This window comes from Mauremys mutica, chromosome 9 (assembly GCF_020497125.1).
Source record: "Mauremys mutica isolate MM-2020 ecotype Southern chromosome 9, ASM2049712v1, whole genome shotgun sequence".
Classification (NCBI taxonomy): Eukaryota; Metazoa; Chordata; order Testudines; family Geoemydidae; genus Mauremys; species Mauremys mutica.
Genome location: NC_059080.1, coordinates 87,569,038 through 87,591,683, shown reverse-complemented (window position 1 = coordinate 87,591,683; position 22,646 = coordinate 87,569,038). Strand labels below are relative to the sequence as shown.

The 22,646-nt window shown below is 40.1% G+C and overlaps 1 protein-coding gene across 9 annotated transcripts in view; it reads left to right on the top strand.

Moving 5' to 3' along the window:
* The window catches only part of ZBBX (zinc finger B-box domain containing), a 46,115-nt gene that overhangs the window by 10,135 nt on the left and 13,334 nt on the right, over positions 1 to 22,646 (top strand). For all 9 annotated transcript variants that reach the window (XM_045029414.1, XM_045029410.1, XM_045029411.1 and 6 more), the window contains 9 exons: positions 2,614 to 2,662; positions 3,041 to 3,150; positions 3,434 to 3,529; positions 16,672 to 16,839; positions 17,607 to 17,781; positions 20,421 to 20,541; positions 21,128 to 21,255; positions 21,476 to 21,579; positions 21,981 to 22,060. In XM_045029414.1, coding sequence (XP_044885349.1) covers positions 2,614 to 2,662; positions 3,041 to 3,150; positions 3,434 to 3,529; positions 16,672 to 16,839; positions 17,607 to 17,781; positions 20,421 to 20,541; positions 21,128 to 21,255; positions 21,476 to 21,579; positions 21,981 to 22,060 — 1,031 coding nt within the window. The remainder of the gene's footprint in view (positions 1 to 2,613; positions 2,663 to 3,040; positions 3,151 to 3,433; positions 3,530 to 16,671; positions 16,840 to 17,606; positions 17,782 to 20,420; positions 20,542 to 21,127; positions 21,256 to 21,475; positions 21,580 to 21,980; positions 22,061 to 22,646) is intronic.

Genomic DNA, 22,646 nt, shown 5'->3' with positions numbered 1-22,646 from the left:
ACATGCTTGCACTGCATGTGATTCAAGAATTACCTACTGAATCAAACAATGTTTATGATCTCTGCTAAAAATATTGGTTCTGATGGCAGAATCAGTTTTCTTTGCTCACAGTCTCAATTAGTATGAAGAATCCTAAAAGGATACCCAAGTCTAAACAGTCTAAATTCATCTTAGAAATAAAGATACACTTCCTAATTCTTCAGCTCAAATTGATTTATCCAGAGATGCATATAAATTGGGCTGAACAATGCATAAAGAGGGAGTTTCTCGCTATGTTTCTTTAGGAAGCCAAGCTATATACCTCATCCTGAAATGCAAGTTTTACTTAATAGACCTAATTAGAAACTTTATGATAAAATTCATATAAGTCCAGAAAGAGACATTTACAACCTTTGACTTCAAACTGCAGATGCATAGACTCCGCCTGAAGCTGTCTGTTCTGGTGAAGACACCTAGGGCAACAATTTCAAAAAGGCAAAAGTGCAACATGCACAAGGGATGGAAAGTGGATGCACTGTAGAGTTCTCCATGTTTGGAAGGAAAAATGCCGGAGAATTTTTTGAAAGGGATCAGTTATTTTCCCTAGAAAATGGGGGTCTAGTCACAGAAGGCTGTTGCAGAAGGAGATATGTATAGCTCTTTACGGTTGCTTGTACCTTGCACAATAGACTGTGCGAATGGCATTTAAATAAAATTTAGGCAATATGAGATGGCGGGGGGCAGAGGCCTCAGCCCCGGGTAGCAAGGTCAGGTTACTGGAGGTTCCCTAGCTGTCTTGGATTGTGAATTGCTGGTTAGACTTACACAGGAACATAAGACTGAAAGGGACCTCCTGGGCCATCAAGTCCAATCCCTGGCTATTGCAGGCAACCCCATCATATAATCCTATTCATAAATGTAACAAGTTCAGTTTTAAAACTATTTAGGTTGTTCGGCCCACTACTATTGAAAGGCTGTTCTACAACCTCACACCTCTGATAAGTAGAAACATTCTTTTAGTTTCCAGTCTATGGCCAGTTTATGCCCGTTTGTTCTCATGCTAATGTTAGCCTGCAGCATTAATAGCTATTCTCTATTTTCCATACCTGGTGTTCACCGTGCCTTCCCCCTCTCCCACCATGTATTTATATAGAGCAGTTGTATCCCTCTCAGCCTCCATTTTGCTAGTATAAACAAGCCAATATCTCTTAGTCTCCTCTCATAAATTAGGCTCTATATTCTCCTAATCATCCCAGTATTCCATCTCTATATCTGTTCCAGTTTGAGTTAATCTTTGATACACATGGGGTTTTGTACATGGAGTTGTACACGGAACTTCAGAAGAGGTCTTACTAGTGCTTTGTACAATGTCATTGATATTTTCCTATCTTTACTGGAAATACCTTGCCCGATGCGTTCTAGGATTGCATTTGCCTTTTTCACAGCCACATCACATTGGTTGATCATGTCATTCTGCAATAGACTAATACACTCGGGTCTTTTTCCCGCTCTATCATGTCCAATTGATGAGCCTCCTGCTTATAGCAGAAATTCTTGTTGTTAGTCCTGAAGTGAATGATCTTGCATTTGTACTGTTAAATTTCCTCCCATTTTTATTATTCCAGACCTCAAGCTGATCCACTACATGACTACTTTCTCTGTGAGGAAGAGGGGCAGGAGAAAGACAAGGCTGTGCAATTCGGCCTGGCATATGCACATGGATTATCTAAAGTTCTACAATTGGCTTTGTCAGTTGTGGAATTAACCCATAGACAGATTCTGTGTGCATACCAAATATGTGAAACTATGAGAAGGGGTGTAGATTATGGAATGTATTTTTAGAGTATATGCTATGGCCAAGACTCATGGGTTTAGCATGGCAAAAAATGTAAAAGTCGTCTTTTTTTTTTTTTTTTAAGTCATGGCATACAATGGTTTAATTGGAACTGAGTGGTTTTCCATGGGAATTTATGAGCAAAGTCAAGTGTTTTTTATTTTACATTAAAAATGGCTTAAAACATTACATAAAGATATAAATAATAAAAAGACTTAAAACCTTTATTCCACTATACTTTTTCCACTACAAGCCTTGATACTGCAATTGGACTCTGCAGGCAGACCTCTTGCATCTGTGTGGAGCATCAGGGAATTCAAGGGGTTTTTGCAGGATAGAATAATATCTTGTTGTGACAGATGGGTACCTTGCAAGTCTATGTAACAAAGCCACCGGGTGATAACAGGAGAATCCCATTAATTACTCTCCCTATTGTCAAAGTATGGTCCAATCCCTGCTTTAAGAGCCATAGATTGTTTATGAGAGAGAATAGAATTGCAGGACTGGGGCCATAGAAATATAAATTAATGGAAAAATCTTGCTGGTGCTGGGGTAACAGACTATGATTTTTATGAAAATCCAGTAAAATTCATGGTTTTGTCACAAATCATGAATATGACCAACATTTCTTTGTATCTTTTAAAATGAAAACATCGTTTAAAAAAACATTATTCAAATATAAAATTTTGTCATTAATTTAGCATTAAAATGTGCATACTTTAGTGGATATATTTTGTATTTATATTTATTGATAATTCTTTTAGTTTTCCATATATACATGTATAAATGTTTCAATATAGGTTTCTTCAGGAAAAGTGAAGTTGAAGATACTCAAAGAACAGAGTCATGGTAAAGTGATTTTTGTATTCACCAAGTAAAATAAAATGTTATATGTTAATATTTTATATGTTCCTTAGAGGTTGTTAATTAAATAGTTTGGAAGATACTTTTCATAGTTTAAGAAAAAAAGAACCTCACTGTTTATAGTTACCACTAAGAAGTCTAAAATTAATAGCCTTACTGAATTTTATTTTCCTATGTGCTGCATGATGATTTTTTTCTTAAGAATATTTAAATAGCTGTATTGAAGACATTAACATATTGAATTATAAAGGTGTTAAAAAGAAGTATATGGAACCAAAATACCCACTCCCATTAGTCAGAATACATGCTTAATGTCTTATAAAATATTGATATTTATTATTATCTTCCATTGTATTTTTCCAGAGCCAATGAAACAGCCATTTATACATAAAATGGCAAATGTTGCAATCCCTGGAAAACCTAAAATGAAGGGGAAGGCATGTGGACAGTGTGAGACGAAAAATGCTTTGCTGGTGGGTAGATGACAGCAAAAAATATTAATATTTTAGTATAGAAAGCTAGCCAATGGGTTTTGGATTGGATTAATTTAAAATAATCCTCCTTTAAAATGTCTAATTATGACCAAATTGATATGAGGTGTGTGCATTAATTAGTGGAACAAGCCCCCAAACAATCTAATTTTATTTCCTCAAGTCTTATTTGTGACATTTTTGGAAAATATGAACAAGGATAAAAACCCTCAACAGTAATTGTATATTATGAACCCATTTTTGATGATGTTACTTTTTGTTCAAGGTATGCTTAGAATGTGGGGAAGATTACTGTGGTAGTTGCTTTGCCAGAGTCCACCAGAAGGGGGCGCTGAAGCTCCATAGAATGATTCCTTTACAGGTACAGACTTTTTTGTAGTTCTGTATTTATAATAAAAATTGTCTCTGTAAATAGTTCCAAACTTAATTTTTTAAATAATTGCATTTCTTAAATGTGTTCATTCATCACAAGCCTTTTTTTGTCACAGGGCATATTTTCTGTGTTTATTTGTAGCAGGTGTATTTATTATTACATCTTTACTATACTTTTCAGTTTCATTCATCAGTAAGTTAGAGATTTTGTTTTATAATAAGGTCATCGACTTTGTTTTAATACCCCACAATTGTTATTTATACCAAAATCTGTTTCTGAGGCCCTGATCCTAGAAACACGGATGCACATGAGTAGTACTTAAACTTCATAAGTAAGAATCATAGAATATCAGGGTTGGAAGGGACCTCAGGAGGTCCTCTAGTCCAACCCCCTGCTCAAAGCAGGACCAATCCCCAGACAGATTTTTACCCCAGATCCCTAAGTGGCCCCCTCAAGGATTGAACTCACAACCCCGGATTTAGCAGGCCAATGCTCAAACCACTGAGATATCCCTCCCTCCACCCCCTAAGAAATAGGGCTAAATTATAAGATCAGTTGGGTTAAAATAAGCTGAATTTTGTACCATGCAGTGTGTGGTGCATTGTTTTTTTTTTTTTTTTTAACAATTTATAAAAAGTGGGATTTTTAAATTTTACCTAAGAAAAAATAAGACAGATTTTAATCAAAAGGAGCTCTAGTGTTTATACAGAAACTTCCTGTAAAACACAACAAATGTGTATTATCCTGATTCTAATGGTCTGTTGAAAAAAATGTACAGTTCTTACTTTATGTACTAATGGGTTTTAGTCTTTTGATTCCTCATGGAAAAAAATATTACTTAGACTGAAATAACTGCCACAAGGTTCTAAAAAGTAGTGGCAGGTTGTTAGTTAAAGAGACTTTGCATACATAAACTTCCACATACTGGGTGGGGTGGGGTGGCTTTATGCTATATGGCCTATAAATCTGTCATTCAGATTGTTTGGTGTCAAGCAGTTTTATATTTGAGTCAGCTCTAAAAGCAGCAAATTTATCTGGATGTCATAAAAGTAGCCAAATACAATGGTAAATGCCTGCTAGCATAATTAACATACTACTGTATTCTGTTTTCTGCTTTAATACGTTTTAATTGTAGAGAATTCCCGCATACAATTATCTCTTGTCTGTCAAATGAACAATCACATATTGGTGAAAATGATAGTGATATAATTGGAAAGGTTTTTCTTTTTTCTTTTTCAGAACAACAAATAATTTAACAACGGTGAAATCTGAAGAGTGTAATGTTCTTTGTAAAGTAGTATAGTTCATTGCCATTTGGGCCAGGGCCGCCCAGAGGATTCCGGGGGCCCGGGGTCTTCGGCGGTGGGGGGCCCTTCTGTTCCGGGACCCGCCACCGAAGTGCCCCGAAGACCCGCGGCGGGTGCCCCCCGTCACCGAATTACCGCCGAAGCGGGACCCGCCGCCGAAGTGTTGCCCGGTCTTCGGCGGTAATTCGGCGGTGGGTTGCGGAACGGAAGGGCCCCCCGCCACCGAATTACCGCCGAAGACTGGGCTGCACGTCGGCGGCGGGTCCCGCTTCGGCGGTAATTTGCCAGTGGGGGGTCCTTCCGCCCCGGCGCGGGAGGACCCCCCGCTGGCGAAGACCAGGAGGGAAGAAGCTCCTGCGCCCTCTTGCCCCGCCCCCTCTGGGCGGCCCTGACCCTATCCACCCCCCCCAGACCACCCACAATCCAACCCCCCCATTCCCTGCCCCCTGACCGCTCCCTGTGCCCTGACTGTCCCCAGGACTCCCTGCCACTTAGCCAACCCCCCCAGCCCCAGCCTCTTACCCCCGGCTCCCTCCTCACCCGGAGCCTCAGCGCCTCGCAGAGCAGCCGCAGCGCGTCTCTGGCGGGGCCTGAGCTCCGTCCCGCTCAGAGCCGCGTGGTCAGGGGGCGGGGCTGGGAGCTCTACGCCGAGCGGAGGGAGCAGAGCTCAGCCCGGAGCTCGCAGCCCCGCCTCCTCACCACGCAGCTCTGAGGGGGCGGGGCTCAGGGGCCCCGCCGGAGACACGGCGCTTGATGCGCTAAGGCTCCAGGAGAGGGGCGGAGGCGGGAGCCTCAGCTGTTCTCCTGGGGGCCCCTGCGGAGCGCGGGGCCCGGGGCAAATTGCCCCCTTTGCCCCCCCCTCTGGGCGGCCCTGATTTGGGCCTGAGTTAACAGAATAATTTATCTTTAAAATACATTTTTATTTGTACAATTTATTCTTTTGATGTAATGACAACATTTTAATGACCACTGTAATAAGGATTTCTGCATAAAATTATAATAGCACACTTATTTAAAACTGCTTTATATCTCATCAATTACATTTTTTGCTACATTGCATAAATTGGTCATGGTAATAACTTTTGTCCAATTTTTATATCACTGTTTCTTCCATTTTACACATCAAACAGTATTTGATTTTTGTTAAATGAGGTAATGTTTTTATGCAGTTCAATTTGTAGAAATTATATATAATTATCCTATTTTTTCATTTTGTTTCATTGTTACATTGATTATGGTTGCACTGTTTTATGGGCTGGTTTAATGAACCAAAGAGAAAACATGTCAGGAGTTTTGTATGTAGAAGCATTTAGATTTTCTTCCGTGGAGAGAGAGAAAATTACTTTACGATAAATATGCAAATTGTTATAAATATAGGGAATATGTATAAAAGCATTTTGACTGAATCTTAGGAAACTTAAATATTTCCTTTCCATTTAATTTGTGTTTATTACCAGATCAAACTGTACTTTTGGACAAGCCAATGTTTGAGTGTCAAGATGTGCCCTGTCACTATCTTACGGTACTTTCTCTCACTGAAATTTATTTGCAGATAATTTATTTGCAGCAAATTTATTTGCTTTTTTTTCCCCAAAAAGTGTAATCTTTTTAGTAATGCTATAAATTATCAAAGTTGTTGCTCTGATTAATATATTTTTGTCAGAATGATGCACACTCATAGTGTATTATTTGAAAGATTACATTAAGAGGAAAACATTTAAGACAGTTACAGGATGACCCAGCTCATTGAGGGATGGTAGTCAATAGTGTAGAAAAGCAGGTAGTAAATCATCTTCTTGGACCCCTATTACTAGCCCACCTTATACAGCAAGATTTATGTGTTCTGTCAGCTATTTTGGCTGGATTTAAAAGCATTTTCACCACATTGAACAGTCACAAACAGTGATTTATCAAATCTATGTAATCTATCAGTTCTCACAATTTGTACATTCAGAACATAAGGTTGGAGTATTAGTAAGTAAGAAGTCTTAGTGCTTGCAGTGATTTCATTCATAGGTCTCAAAATGCTTTATAAAGGAGGACAAATTGTTTGTCATTTTTATTTATAAATGAGGAAGTTGAGACCCACAGAGATTAAGGGATTTATACCAGATCATACAGTGTATCGGGGCAGATTGTCCTGGTCTTCAGAAGTGCAGTCCAGACCAGTTGAGGGGTTGTGAGATCACTTGCCATGCAATCCTAGGTACCTTACAATGCTTTGTTGCTGTAGCTCCCAGCCTGGGATGTTCACAATCAACCTACAAGCATGCCAGTCAAACCCTGAAGTATTTGTGTGGTAGACAGCCCTGGTTCAGCAGCTCTGACCCCAGCAGCCTGTCTAGAGCCCCAGAGCCCCACTCTGGTTTCCACCAGCCTGGGTTACAACCAGCAAGGTGACCCCAACATACTCCCAGTCCTGAATTTCCCCAGACCTGTGTGCTCTGCAATGTCCAGCCCTCTGCTGGGAAGTTCAGAGAAATGGTTGTTCGTTCCTCTAAAGCAAGGATCGGCAACCTTTGGCACTTGGCCAGCCAGGGTAAGCCCTTTGGTGGGCTGGGCCAGTTTGTTTACCTGCCGCGTCCACAGGTTCAGCCAATTGCGGCTCCCACTGGCTGCGCTTTGCTGCTCCAGGCCAATGCGGGCTGCAGGAAGCGGCGGCCAGCACATCCCTCCCCCAGCGCCGCTGTGAATCCTCAGAATGAGCCCGTACCAGTTGGAAAAATCCATGGCATGTTCGGTATTGTTGGTACTGATGGCCCTGAAACTGGCCAAACATGGTACCCAGAGCTCACATGGTACTGTCTCAACGGGACGCATTGACATGCCTAAAAGTCCAATGGGCACAGGCACTGAAGCTATGGTATTGACTGGGAGAGATAAGGACAGAGACCGTGCTTAGGGGAAGAATCCTCAGTATGGGCAACAGCCTCGATACCATCAGCGGTATGCCAAACAACGTTGGCGTGTTTAGCCTGGTATACATTGCTGACCCGGTCAGTACCATCGTCTCGGCACCAGCAGCCATCACTGGTACCAACCTCCACAGCAACACAGCAGTTCAGATGCTCCAAAGACTTTACAATATCTAATATTTCCACTACTCGGTACTGAGTCAACCCCGAACTCGGGAGTCTTCACCAGCACCATGTCATGCACCACCATTGTCCAATGGAGAGTCTGATAGCGAGCAGGAGGAGGTTGTTTCCCATCACTCCTTTCATGCACCCTATAGTGCCCATTACCAGTCTGGGCCTGCACAGCTGTACAGTCCACCGGGTTCTCAACCACCCTGATATGGACAACCCTGGTGCCAGCCACCGGGACCCTTCCTGCCATTCCGATGGGACCCATGGGAGGCGTATAGATATTAAGCCTACTGGGCATCTAGTGTGGCCCATTACAAATCAATGAGGCACCTTCCATTAGCCTCTGCATCTAGAGCTACTGAACCTCCAGAAGAGATGAGGGAGAAACAGGAGGTGGACCTCGACAAAGAGGTCACACTTCTGACCAACATTTTGTCCCCTTCACCAGATGAGGCAGTGATGCCCCCTCTGCTGTCTCTTCCAAGACTTAGCTAAGAGGGTGGCAGACACTCTGCAATTACCTCTAGCCCTCCCCATCAATGAGGCTCTCTTGGATCCAGACAAACTTTTATGGCAGGCCCCTGCATCTGTCGTGCCAACCTGTAATTGAGCTGATAAGAAATACTACATCCCAGCCAAGGATACAGAATTTTTTTCCTATCCACCACCTAATTTGATTGCTGTAGATGCTATCAATTCCAGAGCTCAACACCATATGATAGGGATTAGAAAAACCTCTATCTGTTTGGAAGAACGGCTTATTCATCGGCCACACTACAATTCCTCATTGCAAATTATCAAGTGCTAACAGCAAAATACGACTACTTAGATTATTCCAAATTCAGTTTATTTATTGATCAGTTTCCAGAATTTTACAGAGATCAGTTAAGGGCCATTATCAATGAAGGACAACTGGTGGCCAAGATGGCACTCTAATCAATGCTCGACATGGTGGGGAGGGATAGCTCAGTGGTTTGAGCATTGGCCTGTTAAACCCAGGATTGTGAGTTCCCTCCTTGAAGGGGCCATTTAGGGATTTGGGGCAAAAATCTATCTGGGGATTGGCCCTGCTTTGAGCAGGGGGTTGGACTAGATGACCTTCTGAGGTCCCTTCCTGATATTCTATGATTCTGTGACTGATACCATGACAAGATCCATCTCCTGAGCAGTAGTGATGCAACAAGCTTCTTTGCTACATTTATTTCACTTCCCCAAGGAACTACAGACAACTGTGGAGGACCTTCCCTTTGAAGGCACCAAATTGTTCATGGAAAAGATGGACTCATCCCTCTACAAAGTCAAAGATTCCAGGGCTATCCTTCAGTCATTGGGGATTTATGTACCTGGACAGAAGAGAAAATACAGTTCTTAACCCTCACTTAAATTGCATATCAATCTCAATGCTTTTATGAACTACAAAAGAGAGAGTCCAGATTCTCAAAGTGCAAACCATTGGACCCTTAACCTTCGCCTTTCCAACCATCCACTTCAAAACAACAATTGTGGTGGATAAGTTGGGGCGCTGACAGATCACTCCCTTCAGAGCTACCTGATGCTGACCAACCCTTTGCATCCCTTTGGATGATGCCTTGTTCTGTTCCACTGCACCTGGGAATGGGATAACATCTGACAAATTAGTGTTAGAAATCATCTGCAATGGTTATCTCATTCATTTCACCTCCCTGCCCCCCACCCCCCTTTGCATCCCTCTTCAGGGACACTTCTCACAAGAGTTTATTGTGACAACAGATCTCTTCCTCTGCGTAGAAGGCATAGAACCAGTACCTCAGCAAGTATGAAGGAAAGGTTTTTACTCTTGCTACTTCCTAATACCAAGAAAGGGGGGATTGGAGATCCGTAGTGGACCTCAGAGCACTCAACAAGTTTGTCAAGGCTCAAAAATTCAAGGTGGTCACTCTAGTAGTGATTATTCCAGCTTTAGAACAGGGAGAATGGTTTTCAGCCCTCGAGTTTCAGGATGCTTATTTCCATATTTCAATATTACCTTCCCACAGACAGTTCCTCAGATTTACCCTAGAACGGGATCACTACCAATACAGTACTCTCCTTCAGGCTATCCTTGGCACCCAGAGTATTCTCCAAGGTCCTCTCTGTAATCGCATCTCACCTTCATTCCCAGGGGATCATGATCTACCCCTATCTGGACACCTGCCTCCTCAGGGTTCATTCCTTCGAAGCCCTGTGTCTTACCCACGTAACTGTGGACTTATTCAGAAGCTTGGGCCTACAAATCAATGTCCAAAAATCAATGTTAACCCCAGTACAAAGATTAAAGTTCATAGGAACTGGTCTCAACTCTCTTCGAGCGAGAGTGCTCCTCCCACAACATAGATTCCTCAATCTGTCCACAGAAACAGTGCAGACCAGCCCTCAAATATTAGCCAAACACTGCCTTCAACTTCTGGGGCACATGGCTGCAGGCACGTTTGTGATAGCTCAGACCAGACTACACATGAAGTGTCTCCAGTTGTGGTTCAGCTCAGTATACAGGTTGAACAGAGACACTCTAAAAAACCGCTATTGTTACCCACCAAGGTCAAACAATCCTTGAACTAGTGGAAGTACCCACCAAATGTCTGCATGGGGATCCCATTTGCACAGCCCTCCCCGTCACTACGACTCACCACCGATCCATCCCTCTTAGGATGGGAAGCACATCTTAACAACCTCACGACACAAGGCAAATGGTCACCCATGGAGGTGCGTCCATATCAACTTCCTCGAATTCAGAGCAGTGAGGAACACTTGCATACTTCCTTTTGCTGATCAGAGGTGTACACACAAGGATCATGATAGATAACATAGCATTCATTTACTACACAAATCGTCATGGGAGTGCCAGATAGCCTTTCCTTTGTGCAGAAGCACTAAAGCTATGGAACTGGTATGTTTCCCACAGTGTGACAGTTTCAGCAGCCTACCTACCGCAAGTGCAGAACACAACAGTGGACAGTCTTAGCTGCAAGTTTCCACATGACCACAAGTGGGAGATGAACTCGGTAGTACTCCACAACATATTCAGACCGTGGGGAACACTGACAGTGGACTTGTTCGCCACTTACCTGGATAGGAAATCCCCACATTACTGCTCCAGGCAGGCTTCAGACAGCACTTCTTAGGGGACATTCTCCTCTTGTCATGGGAGAAGGGCCTTCTATATGCTTCCCCCCCCTCCCAATCATGGGACCTAAACTTAGTACTAAAAAGCCTGACTAGGCCATCCTTTGAACCAAGGCCATCAGTTCGCTCACATACCTGTCCATGAAGACCGTATTCCTGGTGGCGATCACCTCAGTGAAGAGAATAGGGGAGGTAGTGACACTAATGGCACACTCCTGCCATACACTATACTTTCTGTACAAGGTTACTCTGACTGTACCCGAAGCTCATCCTCAAAGTGACTTCGTCTGTTCACATAAAGCAACTGATTGAACTCACAACCTTTTACCCTGTTATCACAGTGAGGCTATACTGCACACACTAGACGTTAGGAGAGCACTGGCCTTTTACCTGGACAGGATGAAGGTCCTAAGCTTTTCCTCTCCATTGCAAAAAGGTCTAAAGGTGCAGCAATATTAGCCCAGAGACTCTCCAAATGGGTCTCAAACTGTATCAGACACTGCTGTTAGGTTCACAACATAGTACTTCCATCTGGTATTTGCATGCACTCCACGAGGTCGGTTTCCTCCTCTATCGCCTTCCTCAAGAACATCCCTATTTTGGAAATCTTCAGGGCTGAAACCTGGGCGTCTGTGCATAACTTTGCAAAACATTATATGATTACCGGGAATTCCCCCTCCGATGCTATCTTCGGCTCTACAGTATTGTCATCCAAAGACTTGACTCCGAAGCTCCAGCCCTGCAGTGGGGATACTGCTCAGAGTTGCCTACAGTGGAGCATCCAGAGGACTGCTACTCAAAGAAAAAGAGTTATTCACCTTTTGCAGTAACCATGGTTCTTTGAGATGTGTGTCCCTATGGGTGCTCCGTAGCCCACCCTCCTCCCCTCTACTTCAGAGTTCTTGTAAGGACTCTCTGGTAGAGAAAGAACTGAGGGGGGTTCGCCTGCATGCGCTGGTTAGCCTCATGGCAGGGCACGAGTAGGGGGCAGCATATGTGCGGGCCAAATGGACACTGCTCTCAAAGTTCTCTGATCAACAGCAGTGATGCAAGTGCACCTACAGTGGAGCACTCATAGGGACACATCTCGAAGAACCGTTGTTACTGCACAAGGTACGTAACTTCCTCTTCATAACTTTTTGTATGCACCACGTACATACATCATGCAAGAATATTAATATCAGTGGGTTTTATTAGTTTTCCAATGTTATCTTACATGACACTCTTTAGATACAGATTATAACCAAAGTGAGTTGGGGTACACTGAATTGGTTAAGCCAGCTGAAACTGGGAAACTCTTAAGGTCAGACGTAAGGGTCTGCCCCCTTTCAAAGCTACAGGAGGGCTAGCTGCTGGCAACCTGTAGGCAGCAGATCAGAGCCCTTTCCTGGACAGGGCATATGCCACCATGTTTTCTTTTCCCTTTATATAGCAAAAACTAGGGCTGTCAAGCGGTTAAAAAAATTAATAATTATTAATCGTGCTGTTAAACAATAATAGAATACTATTTATATAAATATTTTGGATGTTTTCCATGTTTTCAAATATATTTATTTCAATTACAACACAGAATACAAAGTGTACAGTGCTCACTTTATATTTATTTTTATTATAAGTATTTACATTGTAAAAATAAAAGAAATAGTATTTTCCAGTTCACTTATACAAGTATTGTAGTGCAATCTCTTTATTATGAAAGTTGAATTTACAAATGTAGAATTAAGTACAAAAAATAACCACATTCAAAAAATAAAACAATGTAAAACTTTAGAGCCAACAAGTCCACTCAGTTCTACGTCTTGTTCAGCCAATCGCTCAGACAAACAAGTTTGTTTACATTTGCAGGAGATAATACTGCCCACTTCTTGTTTACAATGTCACCTGAAAGTGAGAACAGGTGTTTGCATGGCACTGATGTAGCTGGCGTTGAAGATATTTGTGCCAGATGCGCTAAAGATTGATACGTCCCTTGATGCTTTGGCCACTATTCCAGAGAACATGCTTCCATACTGATGGTGCTCGTTTACAAAAATAATGCGTTAATTAAATTTGTGACTGAACTCCTTGGGGGAGAATTGTATGGGGTCTGAACATTCAAAGCAAGAAATGCTTACATGGCCTCAACAGGGACTGCCCTTCTAGACTGCTCAGAGCTCCTGGTACTAGGACTCCAAATCCCCATGATGATTGATCTCTGGAAGCAAATACCTAAACAGTTATAGATAGTAATTTTGCCTTGTAGTATAGACTCTTGCAAACATCTAGCAAAGCATGCAAACAGATGTATTGCAAAAGAGCCAGGAAGAAAGAATCTTAGTGTCAGCAGTGTAGACAAAGGAAAAATAAGCACATAATGGGAAATGCGAGGCAGTGACAATTAAGCTAACTACATAAAATGATGTTTGCTAAATTCTGGGGAAGTGTTAGCTGACCTACAAAGCCTAACACTGAATGTATTGATATGTGCTAGAGCATCTATTTAGTGTGCCTCTAGGGCTTCAGAAAACAAGTAAGTAGCTGTACATCCAGTCTCAACTATTCAGCATGTATGAAATGGCAGGAATACGTTTTTGATTTTTTTAATGTGATAAAGGAGAAAATTGAAAATCCAACTGTGGCCTTAGTTGCTGCTTTTACAGTCCTTCAGGAAAGTCCTTGGCAATCAAGATACATTACATTTGTGGAATGGAAGTAGGTTGGATCTGCTGCTATCATCTTTATGACATTATGTTATCTGGAATGCTTTCACATTAAAATAACTTTCTGACATTTGTGCCAAAATAATTGAGTTTCTGTTAGTCCAAAAGATTGACAGCCTGCCATCATTCTAAATACTTAAGTGCTATTGATCTTCATGTTTTAAAAATACATTTAGTGAAATGGTCTTTGTGAGGGGGTGGGAAGGAAATATTCATATAGACACATTCTGAATAATACTTGAACCCTGATTTTAAAAATCGGTGGCAGTGTCAAAATTTTCCTTTGAAAGGAAAGGACAGATCCTCAGCTGTTGTGAATTGTCAGAGCACCACTGAAGTAATTAATTTATACCACCTGCGTGTCTGCCGTGAAGTTTGTATAAAAACAAGTATCATAATAAAAAAGCTCATTATTAATTGTTCTGTTTTCATGATTTTTTTTAACCTTTTTGTAAATTATAGAAGCTTGATGCTTGGAAAGCAAAATTAGATTCATTTTTAGATTAATTGAGCCATCATACTGGATGGCAGGTAATTGTAGAAATTGTGGGGAGGGAAAGGGGAAAGAACTAGCATTTCTTTTTAAAGAACACAATAGATGATTAGAGGCGGGTTTTTTTAACTTCTTAGTCTGACAGTTTGCAGTAGATTCACAGGTTTTACTGTCACAATCTCAGCCTATAGAATAAGACCCTTTTTCATTATTTACCAGATCATTTTATGCATTTAAGAAACAATTCTTATTAATTCAAAATTCAACAAATTGGTGTGGAAACAGCCAGTTACATATCATACCAAGTTTAGAAAGGATCATGGATGAGATTTGTGAAAGCACAAGTTCCACTGAAAGTTGATGGGACTTGTACTCTGAAATCACTTACGTTTTTTTTCAAAATCCTACCCCCAATTGGAATGTTTCACCATCATCTTATCTTGTTTAGTTAGCAAGACAGAAGAAACTCAGAGAGCATCTAAATTCACTTGCTAGGAACTATAATATAGGAAGCAATCCAGTACGTTTATCCGAGTATTCTCTTTGAAATCAATTAAATAGACTTTCAAAACTGTTCTGAAACAAATGAGCAAAATGCCAAATCGAGAGTAATGCTGTGTAAAATGTATAGATAGAACTCTAGGTGGCAGTTTTACAAATATCGGTGATAGACATATATAAATGTGTTATCGTACCATTTAGATCCACAAACAATGCAGTGAGTTGCTTCACTTGCTTCCACATGCTACTATCTCTTGAGCAGGGAATATTAGTCTTGTTGAGTTTCACCTGAATGCTGTGGTCAAATGTAAAGTGACTAGAGAGCATGAAACTCATTTTCTTTGGCCTTATACTTCACCTCTGGAGGGAAGCAAATGAGCATAAAATGCCTTAAGGAACCCTGCCAAGAGGAAATGCAGTTATGTAGAGAAGATCTTCTGCTTCTCTCTAAATATGTGCTTCTGGTCTCCGAGTGTAGCAATCTTTTGTCCATGTTGCCAGCAGTTGTGGGGAATCAGAGCTAGGGGAGACAACAAAGTAGTATATTTCCCCTGGAAAAATGTACCCTCCACTATATCATGAGAGTTATGGGATAAGAATCTGAATAGAATATATGCAGTCAAAATGGCAAACAGCGAACGTAGCTTGAAGCAACATTAACTCTTCTTGCATACTCATTGGAAGGTCATAGAATATGGTATGCGAGGTGCAAGCCAGTGACAGCAAGGATACTAGATGAAGTGTATTGTCATAGGTAGATGGGGCTAGAGGGAGAGCCCTGGAGTGGATGTAGTCACAGAGCCGAAGTGATTGGGCCTAGGTTTATGATGGATCTTTGGGCTCTTCAGCTTTTTCTGGCCACACTTCCCGTGTACATTCTTGCTCATCCTGAGACCCAAGGAGTATTCTTATTAGCTTTTTCTTCTATGCATATTTTGACACAGGAGGGAAACACAGGGACCTTTGTGGCAACATACATATTTTTACTTAGCACTCTAGGTTCACTGTATTATCTAGATCTCAAATGTGGCTCTGAAACACAATATTTCCACAGGACAAATGGAGAGAGGAGATTTGCATTCTTTTTTCTATTCTCTTTAGTTTTACCTTCTCTCATTTAGGTAATTGTTCAAGTATGGGCCTCATAAGATGAAATTTATGGAGCAGTTTGCTTTATACTAATGTAAGTTGCAGAGGAATAAAGGAAAGTGGCAATGAAATTAAAGAGACCAGGTGGGTGAGGTAATACCCTTTATTGGACCAGCTTCTGTTGGAGAAAGCTTGAGTCTTTCATCAACAGAAGTTGATTCAATAAAAAATATCTTACCCACCTGATCTCTCTAATATTCTGGGACCAACACAGCTACAACAACAATGCAAACAACAATGTGATTAAAATTATTGTTGTAATCCAAGAACTACTTCCAGCCTTTACCCTAGGTTAACTTGTCTAGATCTTTAAACTAGTTCATACGCTTGGTCTCTCACACAGTAGATTTGATACGTTGATTGGTATTTCTTTGAGCTACTTAAATCAGTTTAATCTCTTAAGGGTCTCTCCAGCTGCAGTTCTAAAGAAGATAAAATCTAACCAATATCTGATTGACCTTCATTAGTTACTAATTTTATAGCACGTTGATTATAAAGTTCTTTAACATATGACATGCGCTGCATAGATTATCTCCCATATTCATTAAATAATCTGGGAGTCTCTTACATTCGTGTCTGATCTGAATATTTGGTTTCATTCACATTGTTGATGATAGGATATGTTCGGTCCAACATCATTCTGTAGTCTGCTCTGTTTCTTTTATGCTTCTGCCTCTGTAATTTGAGCATTGTTTAGTGGAAAGTGTGTGTGTTTATTTTGAATTAATCTGGTGGTCTATATTGTTTGTAGGCAAAAACCGATGTATCAGTTGGAAAATTAGAAACTACCCATCAGTTCATGAAAGACTTCAATCCTGATGAATCCAAAAAGAATCATGAGCAGAAGAAAGCAAATAGCAAGAATCAGCTCATGTCAGACATGTCTTCATCTCTGCTAATGTCAACAGGCAGTGCTGAGGTAGGCTGAGGAATTTCTGTGAGCTGTGTATTCCTGTAAAACAACAGAAAATTCCATTTTTACACTCATAATTCCTTAAAGTATATTGGCTCTGTGATTTCTGGTGCCACAAATTGCCTAGTCAGATCAGGCTATCCATTTGGTCCACCCCTCTGATCCGTGTTTGTGCATGTGGCCCGCATGAGATGCGGGACCTCAGATTGCTACTGCTTTGCTTGTAATTAAACAAGCCCTGATTCTATTAGCCTTTTGGCAGATGACATCTATAGCATTAGAATTAACTATTTTCTTTTAATAATAAACTATTTTATACTTATCACTATATATGAATGGCCTTAATAGTAGTGATAACTTCATTTAGAAATTGCATTCATTCCTAGTTGAATTTAGTGTGCGTGTGGCCTGTGATATACACTAAATCAGACTGGATAATCTGGTGGTACCTTCTGGCCTTAAACTCTTTGGCTATAAATCTGCATGACTTTATGCATTTGTTTAGCAGTCTGGCTTAGAGCTCTGTTGATGTGGCATCTCAATTCAATCTGGCCAAAAGGACCGGTTTCCGAAAATAGCCTTGAATTATCTTGATCACAGTTTAACCCAAAGGTAGTGCATAAGAAAGGGTACCACATCCAAGAACTGAATCCCTTCAGTAGTTAAGATGCGAAACCATTAATCCTTTGTCATCAGGTATTTGTATGTGTGGTGGGGAAGACTGTTGCCATTAGGACATATTTGATTGATCACTTTTTTTAAAATTGATTCAGGAAGTTTCCACAGTACCAGCAGGGGCAGTTTTTGAGAATCAGAATGGTGGTTTATTACTGTATGGTACTTTTGATGAGGAAGAATCTGCAGAGTCCTTTCAAGAAGCTTTAACTCAATGGAGAAATGGAAATCATGAACACAAAAAGGAACAGAACTGTGATGAGGCTCAACAAGGTATGAATTTGTTTCTGCTCAATACATTTTTAAAAAGAAAACTGAACCCATTTTGGTCAATAGTGTATATTCTCAAAGCTTATGTACTGATGAGCATATATCAGCCTTTACAGTATCAACTTGTAATGTATGAATTTATAATTTTTTTATTAAAATGACCATTTCTAAGTCTCCAGCTGATTACCATGCTACTGGAAGGTGACATAGTTCATGACACAAACTGTACGTCTCTTTCTTAGATGGTAAATCATTTCCTATCCACCCATTGCACTGATTTAACAATACATCAAATAGATTGATAAAATGTGTGTCAGAGGGTGGAAGTGTGACTGATTCCTTGATGCCCAATTGACTGAAAGAAGAGACCTCTGGCTGATTAACCTCGGCTTTATAAGACTGGGAAGAGTGGACAAAAGGAATGGAGGGACTGTTTGAGCTGGGGCTGAGGTGCTGTGAAAGGGTTGCTGAGGGAAGTAATTGGAGAAGCCTTTTGGAGGCGTGACCCAGAATCCAGGGAGCACAGGTTTAAGAAAAGAAGCCTGAGTAATCCAGAGCACTGTGACAGGAGAGAGAATAAGAAGTAGCTATGTTAGACAAGTCTCACAAAGGAGGGGCCGTGCTAAGTGAAAGACCTCAGAAACAGACTTTATTTGAAGCTGAAATAGGAGGAGGAAAGGAAAGGAGGAGCTGTACCTTGTGAGAGTCTTGGATGAAAGAGACTGTATTTGAGCAAATTGTACATTGATAAACTAGTCCTTAAGAAGGAGCATTGGTATGTGACAAAGGACTTGGTGGACTTACTGAGGGGCTCTGGCGTGAAGGGAAACTGATGCTGGGCTTCCTAGAACCAAATAAAGACCAGAATGGAGCACTGAACAGAACAAGCATGCTCATTTACATACTGCTAGCAACTCTGTACTTTCTGGAATATTTTTCAAATGTTACTGTTTGTTTTTTTCATACTGTTATTGTGATGGTTATATGGTTCCTCAAGTATACACTATGTAAGATACACCAAATGAATATTAGTGCTTTTGTTTGTATATTGAAGCACTCTGAATGCTGGTTAATCTGTTTCTATAACTTCAGTTTGCTCAAGCAGGCCACATTATGTTACTGGAATATTCTAGCCTTTTTATGTACTTTGCAAACAGGGACTTGAGTATTTGGAATTGTTTCTAAGACACTGTTGGTGGAGATAATATTCTCTAGGAATAGTGAATATATTTTCCTTAAAGTTAAGTATTCTCATTATTATTTAGAATAGTGGACTAGTATACAGACAGTGTTGACTACTGATGGTGCAGAGGACTAGAGTTCTATTTCTGATTCTGTGACCCTGGGCAAGTCATTTAACTGCTGATCTTCAGTGAAATCTGTAAAACTAATTTAATAAGATTTAGCTGCCACAGATTTTTCAGATATTCATCTCAAAGGTACTTGCTAAGAGTTCAAAGAACTTCTGTCATATACCTCTCCAATCTTGTCTCTCTTGCTTCCACCTGAGACCTCTATACTAGTAAATTCAAAGCCTAATAATTACAGCCTGTTTATTGAGGTGAGCAATGCACATGCCTCAGGATTATGTACGTTACATCTTGGTGCATTTTCTTTTTCTCTGATAGCTGAGTATCCGCATCAGTCTCTGAGTATTAGGTTGAATCCTTCCCTGTGAAGAGATGTGATCAGTTAATCATGAGCCATGAAACAAAATTGTGTTTACTTGGATTTATGCAGGATATTCTGTGTCTCCACTAGTATACAGATAACAGTTTGCTATGCTTTCTCTTTCTGAAGTATACTATGCTACTTAATACATTTAGAATAATCTTGCACTTATTAGTAATACCTTTTTTGGTGATTTGGGGTTTTTATTTGGAAATCCATGGGCTTTGATCCTGCAAATGTGCATGGGCTTAACTTTATGCATATGAGCAGCCCAGTTGCTTTCAATGCATAAAGGTAAGACATAATTGTGTGCAGGTTTGAGGTCTTACATATCAATCTGGACACTCAGTTATCCCATGTAAATCTGTTTTTGAGATCTTATATCTCCAAGTACATGACCGTCAGAATTAATTAGCCAGCTTACATAGTACAGATAATGCACATACCTTGAAGGCTATGTCATTGTTTTAAACAGCCAGTTCCTTGTCTTTTATTAGGCATGAGAAAAACTTAACTGTACAGTTCTCCTTTACCGCTTGTCAGTGGAATCTTTACATATATCCTTTTAACTTCCAATTTATTTGCTACCAATTGAGGAGCAGAAGAAGAAGTCAGCTGATGTCAGCTACCCACCCTGAATAAATCTTCAGTTTAAAGCTTGTTTTCGCACAGGGTATGATGATTTAGCCCTGAGAGAGAGAGTGTGTGTGTGCTTGCCCCCCCCCCTCCCCCCCGTCAAATCCAATCAATCCAAATTAGATTGTAAACTCACTTTTCATATGGGCCACAAATTTCAGATAACTCTCTCAACAGAATATGAATAATATGAGATTAACCTTTTAAATGTCATAAGCAGACATCTAAATCAAGCATAGACTATTAATTAAAATGATTTTTATAGTTTAATAAAAGGAAAGCATATTGTTAACATATTTGAATGATATATATTACAGTTTTCTTTATACTTATAGAATCCATGGGAGTTTGTGAGGTACAGACCCATCTCACAATTTTGAGAAAACCTGTTAAAATTGAATTCAGAGAAGAAAGCCTGAACTATATGGAGAAACTGTGGCTTAAGAAGCATAGAAGGTAGTCACTGAATCACACACTGCTAATAAAAGAATCCAGAAATAGCTACGTTTGTTAATATGAGCAATCTAAAGCAATTTTATCTGTATATTTGAGAACATATTAAACAAATATTGGAAAATTTAGATGAGGTGATTGTGTTGGTTGTTTTTCCTGTAAAATAAATGACTAATTATGTCCATATTTTGATGAATCATTATTTTTGAATTATTTTAGAGAGGTTTTCTTTAATATCAATACAAAAATAACAATCTCTTGTAGAACTTTATAGTATTAGTAACAAAAATTAGGAGTTTCAGTTCACTCGTAAGGAGCTTACTACTGTAAGAATACATTATCTGAAGCATAGAGGGTGCTTGATAATTCTGGTAACCCCTGTTTCTGGGAGGTACTAAGTACCATCAATGCCTACAGAAGTCAATGGAAGTCAAGGGTGCTCAGCCTTTCTCACAAGCAGATCTGCATGATGAGGCCCAAACTTTAGTGTCTGTACGAAGTTTCAGTGTTCACTATAATAGTATGAGAGTGATAGTAATAATACTGTAACTTTTAAAGACTTGACTCCTCTTTTTCTTCTTATTTTAAGAATGCCAGTTGATCAAATATCTGGTATTCAAGCAGATGAATTCAGACCTAAGCATGAATTGATGAATGAACCCGATGATGCTCTGAGTGGAAGAGAAGGAGGAGGAGGAGATGATGATGATTTAATAGGTTTGTTGGACTTCTATTAGTTCCTTACAATTCCTGAACAACTGCAAGTAGATTGTTCTTTCCTGAAGATGTATGTGAGTAGTCAGGAAGCAAAGGAAATGTATGATGGTTAAAAAAAAACAGCCTCCCCCCACCCCCCAAAAAAACCCAACCCAGTAACTTAATACATAAAAATAAACATAATAAAAAGTGAATGCACTGCTCTAATTGTATTTCACAGTTGAAGATATGAAAAAGTATTGGACAGCTCTCGTTAGAGCAGAAGAGTCTGACACAGTTCCTGGGAATCTTGAGTCTGCTTTGAAAATTGAGGTACTCAGTGATGTAAGTATATGTTTCTTAGCAGTAAACTGCAAATGGTTCAGTTTAATTATCTTATACCCTTTAAAAAAATTGAGCAATTAAATTTTCAAATTAGTAAGAGCCAAACAGAAAAGTTGAGTTGGCTAGACTTCAGACTTAAATGGGATACCGTAGATCATCAGAAATATAGTTAAAATACTTGTTTTGTATATTGTTAATGCTGTCAGTCCATCCACAGAAAGGTCAGTTTTCCAAAGTAAATAAATGTTCCTAGTATTTCTCCCTTGATGGCACCAACTGTACAGAGGTCACACAAAAGTAATCTGTCCAGTTTTTCACTCACTGTGGTGATGTATTCTTTGAATTGTTTAGCTAATTTGTCTCTCTTTCTCTGTGTGTCTGTCCGTATTTTTTTTAATTAGTCTTGTGAAGAGGATCTAGATGAATCATGTAACTCTGTAGTGATGGAAGTTGGATCCACTAAACTGAGTAATGAACAAAGGTAAATGGAACAATATGATAGGGTAGTTTGTGATTTCATTACTTTCCAGGAACTGAACCAGTGATATGTTATGACTGATATATCATAGTTGAGCAAATATTTCACCATAACAGTACAGTACCATACTATGAACCTCATTATTAAAGTGTTTGTTGTATATTTTTTTGAGTTAAAGAAAATATTTCGCTATAAAAACCCAGTCCAGGCCATAAGAGCCTGAATATGAATATGAATATTTGTTATGCGAAACAAATTTTAAAAGGCAGTGCTCTCCATTGAGACTGCAGCTTCAGTTCTCCAATCACTCTTAGGAGTGGATGAATCAATGCCATGAGTCCCAGACCATCTAGAAGGCAACAAGCATAAAGACAGCCTATATTGTGGATCCGTTCACATGATATTATATATGGATATGCAGCCCCAAAGACAGTTGCAAGGTCGCAGAAAAAGCAGAGATCCTTGTGGTAGAGGAAGGGGAACAGTCTTGTCTTGGATCTGAAGTGGCTGAATTTTTTCGTAAGTTTCAATGGAGACGCAGCTTATTCAAAGCAGCCGTGGAATCTAGGGGACTTGTTGGCATTAATTG